The sequence below is a fragment of the Eschscholzia californica genome, unplaced genomic scaffold, assembly GCF_041429995.1.
Source record: "Eschscholzia californica isolate CP2 unplaced genomic scaffold, dmEscCali1.0.p SCAF_4, whole genome shotgun sequence".
NCBI classification, from domain to species: Eukaryota; Viridiplantae; Streptophyta; class Magnoliopsida; order Ranunculales; family Papaveraceae; genus Eschscholzia; species Eschscholzia californica.
This window is the reverse complement of record NW_028238461.1, coordinates 37,051,965-37,058,594: the sequence shown is the minus strand read 5'-3', so window position 1 is coordinate 37,058,594 and position 6,630 is coordinate 37,051,965. Positions and strand designations below refer to the sequence as shown.

At 35.5% G+C, this 6,630-nt stretch overlaps 1 protein-coding gene across 3 annotated transcripts; it reads left to right on the top strand.

Moving 5' to 3' along the window:
• Positions 1-3,451: 3,451 nt before the first annotated feature.
• LOL1 (lsd one like 1) lies at positions 3,452-6,543 on the top strand. Of its 3 annotated transcripts, none has more exons than XM_086673259.1 (6): positions 3,452-3,645; positions 4,285-4,449; positions 5,015-5,128; positions 5,286-5,399; positions 5,491-5,600; positions 6,267-6,543. In XM_086673259.1, exons 2-6 carry the CDS (start codon positions 4,389-4,391, stop codon positions 6,303-6,305), a joined length of 438 nt encoding a protein of 145 aa, XP_086529385.1. In that variant the 5' UTR covers positions 3,452-3,645; positions 4,285-4,388; the 3' UTR covers positions 6,306-6,543. The 3 variants fall into 3 exon arrangements, with proteins under 3 accessions (XP_086529385.1, XP_086529384.1, XP_086529386.1); XM_086673258.1 differs by having other exon boundaries at positions 3,633-3,883; XM_086673260.1 differs by lacking the exon at positions 3,452-3,645 and adding an exon at positions 3,867-3,988.
• The last annotated feature ends 87 nt before the right edge of the window (positions 6,544-6,630 follow it).

Sequence of the window (6,630 nt, the reverse complement as noted above, 5' to 3'; positions counted from 1 at the left end):
ACATTGACGGCGGTTCCCCTGTAGTGGTGGTTCTCCGATGATGGGGACGGTTCTCCGACGATAAAGACGGTTTTTCCGGTGATGAAACGGTTTTTCCGGTGACGGCGACGACTTTTCGGTGTAGACTACGGTGGTATTTTTAATATTAGTTTATGTATTATTATTTCTTTTTGTCGACCTTTAGGGTCTTTTTATTCGCGACCTTTAGGGTCTTCTCATTCACGACCTTCAGGGTCTTCTCATTCACGACCTTTAGGGTCATTTTATTGAGTCTGTGTCTAGTCCCATTTCTTTCTCTTCATGAGGCACTTTGCATTTAAAGGTATGTAACTCTCATGAAGTTTTCAGAAGAGAGAAATAAGAATGATGTATCATCCATGTAAACAATGTGATTTTATCACTTATTAATGGAAATGGTTCCCTTGGCTTCAAAAAAAAAAAAAAAAAAAGGAGTTCAGATACGGATCTACAGATCTGGATCCGGGGCGAACCTGAAAGGGGAAAATTAATTGTAGTGATACGTGGCCAAGTTTGAGCCAATTAAAATCAGAAACTAAGAAAGCGAGCGTGTGGTTGAAGGCGGAGTGCAGTCACGTGCATGGAGTTGGATTATTAGTCTGAAAAAAGTGAAGATTGAAGTTGACTACCACTTTCATGGCCCCACATATTCTTTGAGACAAAACTAACCTTGAAATGCCACCAACATCTTAAGGAGTCCTAACTCCTAACCTTTTTTTTTTTTTTTGTTGAACTAGCTTTCATAGATTAAATAACAGCGTTATTACAATATTTATTAACTAAAATACAAGGTACATTCTTCCACTCTTTGCTCGCATTTTTCTTCCTTGCCCATTTAGCTAATCTATCTGCGCTGGAATTGAGTTCTCTTTTCGTATACTTGAATTTCACCACTTCGAATTCTTTTCTGCTATCTCGAATTCTCTGAATGTGGATTAAAGATTGCCAGTGTAACGTGTGATGTTTATTGTGAAGATGTTTGATGAGATTGATATTGTCGCTTTCTACAATTATATTCTTGAGTTGATTAGCTTTCACCCATTCGAGGCCGAGTAAGATTGCCATCGCCTCTCCTTCTTCACTGTTTCTGGCTCTAGTGGATTTTACTTTCGCTTCTATGAATTTCGATTCTGCATTGTGAACAATCAAGCTAATTCCCACATTGGATGTTATATTAGTAAAAGATGCATCAACATTCACCTTAATAAAATTCTGGGGCGAGGGTTGCCATTTCTCACTAGAAGTATGTTTGATTTTCTCCTGTTTCATATTGATTTTAGGGAAGTTTTCGATCATTCTGATTATTTTATTCAGGTCATTGATTTCATATTGAAAACAATGGTCACACCTCACTTTCCATAAAATCCATAAAATACAGAGAAGAACTTCTGTCTATTTCAATATATTATTGTACTACCCAAAATATTGGTTCCTACCACTGATTGAGCCGAGTCTCAAATATAGAAGAAATTGATATTTTCAACTTATTTATGTATTTTATTTTTTTAACTCAACTATATTATCACGACAATATAATGAATTTGGTGACAACTACATTATCACACTGTAGAAGGATTACGATATTTTTTTATTATCTACTAGGTAAAATAGCTAATAAAATGTTTAGATTTTTTTTTTTTTTTTTGAGATGGTGATTTTATAAATAGTAGGGCAGTTCGACAAACATGTTGAGTTTTCAAAAGAAAACAACATTGGGCTAGCTTAGAGCCAGTTACTTGAAACTAAAGAAGTTATCTTTTAAGTTGAAATTTAATTGGTCCAAGAAAACTTAACAAAGTCGTGTTAGACTGTTAGGGGCCAATTCTACTATTCCTAAAAATGTAGGGACCAAAAGTTTGTCACAAATTTGGGCCAAACAGATACCAACACTTCCATTTTAGAAAGCAGTTGGCGGGTTCCATGGCTACCCTTGACTCCTTGAGGCCTTGACTATACTTTGATGGCCGATGTCTCGGAGAAATTTCAAAATTTTTCAGGGAAAAATGTTTTGGGTGGAAATAATTTTTTTTGTTTTTTTTTTAAACACTACCCACTTTTAAAGCTTTTTATTTTTTTCATCCAGTGTCTTCCCTCCCACCACCATAAACTCCGACGAGCATTAACTCCGGCGGCACCACTAAAGCTAATTTCGACGACCATTAACTCTCTCCTCTATCTCTTATCTCTCTTCTCCTTTTTCTCTTCTCTCTTTTTCTCCTCCGGAACTTAGAGAAAAGGAGAAAGGGATGGACTAGAGGGAGAAGAGAGAAGAAAAATAAAGAAGATGAGGTCCCCGAGAGTCGCTGACCACATCCAGTCGGGGACTTGTAGGGTGTTCGGTTTGAGTTTTTTTGGTTTTCCACCTTCTTCCCCCCAAACTTTTCTTGTTTCTCTTAAACATCGACCTACTTAGATTTGTGCCAGGTTGATATTATATTAAAAAAACAAATATATCATATTAAAAGTATTATATCAATATTACATCATTATCATTTAGTAAGGGACTCTCGTGTTTTTCGAAAAAAAAAGTGTGCTCCATCATATAATGTGTACGCACATTATAATGCATAACATTGTCGTACGTTATAATGTATAAAATGATCGTAGATGATGAACGCGGAAAAAATGTAAATGTCGACAATATTTTTAAAAGATTTGGTGCGGATGTAGATATCCAAGATGATGACACAAAACATTTTACACGATTCCTATCTTTGATAAAAATGAATTAAAGATAAAAATGGTCATTACGCGTAGTTGCGAGACCAGAAAAGAAAACATTTGTAAATAGCAAATAGTTGCGACAACTTTGCTACAGCTTTGTGATACCTTGCAACAGCTTTGCGACACCTTGCAACAACTTTGCAATACCTTACAACAGCTTTGAACACTTTGCAACACCTTACGACAACTTGCAACAACTTTGAAAAATAGTGAGGTATTAATCAAATAAAAAACATGGATTTTTAACCAAATAAAAAAAAATATATTTGGATTTTGAACCAAATAAAATACAAACATTTTGGTGTTTAACAAAAAAAATACAAATTTTAGATTTTTAACAAAAAGAAAATATATAACTTGTGTTTTTAACTTAAAAAAAACTTTAAAATTAGGTCTTTAGCCAATTTCCATGCTTGATTGATTTTTCCAATAAATGGGGAATTCAACAAATAAAAATTACATGTTTCTTAAGTTTAAATTAGCAATTGTGTATATAAATTATAATGACCAACTTCCTTTTTTGTTTCACTATACACCTTTAAGGGATACTCAAAGTAACTCAAATACTAATCAACCATTCAAGTAAAATTAGTGTACACCAAACTTTTCTCCTAATTAATAGGATATCTCAAAACTTCTAGTATATTTTTCAAAAAAGAATTTAATTGTTAATTATTGTTAAAGGTGCCTGCCTCCATAGGATAAATTTCTGGTCTGGCCGATTACATGTTGCGAAATGCTTTGGTTGAGTAATAGAACAATAGAGCACCTTTGGAGGTGGTAAAACTCCAAATTGTGAGCAATAGAACACCTTTGGAGATGCTCTACAAGTTACAATTGAATTGCTATTCTTTTTCATAATACCTCCTGTTTTACTCTCTGGATCATCTACAACCTCTAAAGGTATCTTCTTGCCTCACTTTTATTATATTCCAATACAAAGCAAGGATTAAAACTAGGAGCAAACCAAAGGGTGAAAAGTCATTTTCAAAACCACTTTTGTCCATTACATTACTATCTCTTTCTCTCTCTCTATCTCTCTACTTCATCTGCAAACCTGCAAAACTGTGTGTTCTTGTCCCACTTTACCAGTTCATTACTTGTACATCATTTTGGTTCAAAAATGGAAAAGTTTTAATGGGTAACTTTTGTGTTTCAATTCTTCTTCATTTAATGTGTTGTTATTGATTTTATCTATAACATACTACTTGTTCTCTTGTTCTGTTTATATGCAATTCTGTTTTGGGTATGTAATTATTCTTAGATTTCTTCATTACCCACTTCTATTCTTGTTCTTGTTAATGGACATTCTTTAATGGGTATCTTACTATTCTTGAATTTTTTCATATCTTCTTCATAACCTTCTGGTTTTTATCTATTATTTGGGTAAAAGTTAGTTGATGGGTATGTTGATTTGGTCTCTCTCTCTCTCTCTCTCTCTCTCTCTCTCTCTCTCTCTCTCTCTCTCTCCTGTAAACTCTGTAACTGGAAGTTTCTTCCTTGTCTGAAAACTCTGCTTGTTTTCCCCTTATGATTTTGTAGATATGGTGAGAAAAGAGCAAAGTGGTCTCACCATCTCTGGTTGAAGCTACAAACCTAACTTTGCTTGAAGGACTAAAGAAAAAAAATATCTATCAAATTAAGCAATGCCAGTTCCTCTAGCGCCATATCCGACACCTCCGGTACCATTCACAGCACCTCCTAATGGTAATCTTCTCAAGTTTTAGAATTGAAATCCCAATCAATTCCTTGTTATTGTGAGTACCTGAAGTAGTTTGATTATCTTATATGACATATTTTGTGTTCTTAATCATATAAGAGAAAATTTGGGTTATCCAAAACAGATCCTTGTTTACCACCACACATTGTCAAGCCAAACCCAATTATGACCCGACAAGTTCCTTAAAAAACCCGATCTGCGTGTATTCTTCACCGTTGGGAAAGAAAGATGACTTCTATCTCAAAACTTAGTTCATCATCAGAGGATGTGAGCAACCCTGACCCGCACTTTCATCAACGGTTTCCTAGTTAAGAATTCAGTCCAGTCACTAGCCCTAACTCTGGAATTTCCTTATCGAAATGCCTAGAATATCTTACATTAAAGATGCAGAATTTACAAGAGAGAATACTAGTTTGATCTTGCAAAAGATTTGAGCTTCAGCATTAGCAGATCTTCATAGCTAAATGATTTTGCGCTGCGCCGTGTACTGGGGAGTGATAACATCTTAATCCCGTTTGATATGTACACATTTAACACTTGTATACGTCTCAGGTGCGCAAAGCCAACTCGTCTGCTCTGGCTGCCGAAACCTTCTACTCTATCCTGCTGGAGCAAGCTCAGTTTGTTGCGCGGTTTGCAATGCAGTTACTCCCGTGCCACCCCCTGGTACGGTTTTATTTCTATTCCTTAATTAGTATCCGCCAAATGATGGGGTAAAGATCGGTTAACAAATATTTTGTCTATACAATGATATAATGGGCTCTGAGACCCACCCATATAGAGGTGAATGTTCGTTTCATTTGTACTTTTTGGTTTTGAGTAGGAACCGAAATGGCTCAGCTAGTCTGTGGAGGTTGCCACACCTTATTAATGTACATCCGAGGAGCAACAAGCGTCCAATGTTCTTGCTGCAACACTGTCAACCTCGCCTTAGAAGGTACTAACCAATTTCTTAATATTGGGGAAACCTCAACCGGTGTTTTTGTTGCTCAGGTTATTTCGGGTGCTAAACTTTATATTCGTGGCAGCAAACCAGGTAGCGCACGTAAATTGTGGAAACTGCCGAATGCTATTAATGTACCAATACGGAGCACGATCGGTTAAGTGCGCAGTTTGCAATTTTGTGACATCGGTTGGGGTTAGTAACTCAAGCTCTTATAAATTTCAACTCAACCAACAATTTTTAAATTTTGTGACATCGGTTAATTGTGCAGTTTCCAGTTTCTCTTTCTTAGACCATCGAGGCTGAAACCTGAATAGAATAGGAGACTTAAGATGGGAAGTCGGCAACAACCGTCTCAATCTAACCACATTTCCCCTGATTTAGACAATCTTTCCCCACCAACCTAACCAACCTAGGCGCCAAGGAGACCTCAAAGTCCTAGCTAAAATGTAAATTAGGTCTATAATGTCTTTCTAAGCAATGTGGGACTAAATATTGTGTAAACGAGCTTTGAAGTTAACATCACATCAATGCTCATATGTGAGAACTGTTTCCTCTAGTGAGTCCAACAAATAGGATAAGGCTTTACTATTTGATGTCATTAATATGTTCATACATATGGTATTGCTCCATCCACATAAAATGATATTGACTTTGTCTAAAATATTTTTGATATGACTTCAATCTGATCCTGTTACCATTGTTCTTTCTTATACTTTTCTCATTTATTATATTCATTTTCTTCGACCTATCATGGTCCTTCGTATGTATGACGTAATGTCATAAATTAGTGTTAAATGGATAATGTTTTGTCCATTAACTAAGCAAAAAACTCTACTGTGTTTTAAACGGATTTTGCAGGCATCACCCAGCACTACTGAACAGAAGTTCAATAATTGAAATTACGAAAATGGTAAAATCAGTAACTTCTCATTTGCCGACTTGAATCGTTGTTGTTATATTGTCAACCGGATAATGCTGTCTTCTATTCGAATGTATAGAGTTACCGTTTTCGACTTTTTTTTTTTTTTTTTCGTCTGTTGAATAAGCAGTCCTGCAAAGTTGATTGTGTGAGCAGTATCTGTAAGATGTCATTAAATGTTGCTTTTGTTATAATAAGCAGTTCAGTTTTTCTCCATAATCTGATAGTTAAATAAAGACATGAACTCAAGTAGTTGATGTTCTTCAAATTTCAGATCTGATACCTGACTTGACTCGAATCAAA

Bases quoted from the DNA above. Each gene is read 5' to 3' on its own strand.
- LOL1 (XM_086673259.1), top strand. From the start codon at position 4,389: ATGCCAGTTCCTCTAGCGCCATATCCGACACCTCCGGTACCATTCACA. The intron at 5,400-5,490 runs GTACTAACCAAT...TATTCGTGGCAG, and splicing joins TGTCAACCTCGCCTTAGAAG to CAAACCAGGTAGCGCACGTA. The intron at 5,601-6,266 runs GTTAGTAACTCA...CGGATTTTGCAG, and splicing joins ATTTTGTGACATCGGTTGGG to GCATCACCCAGCACTACTGA.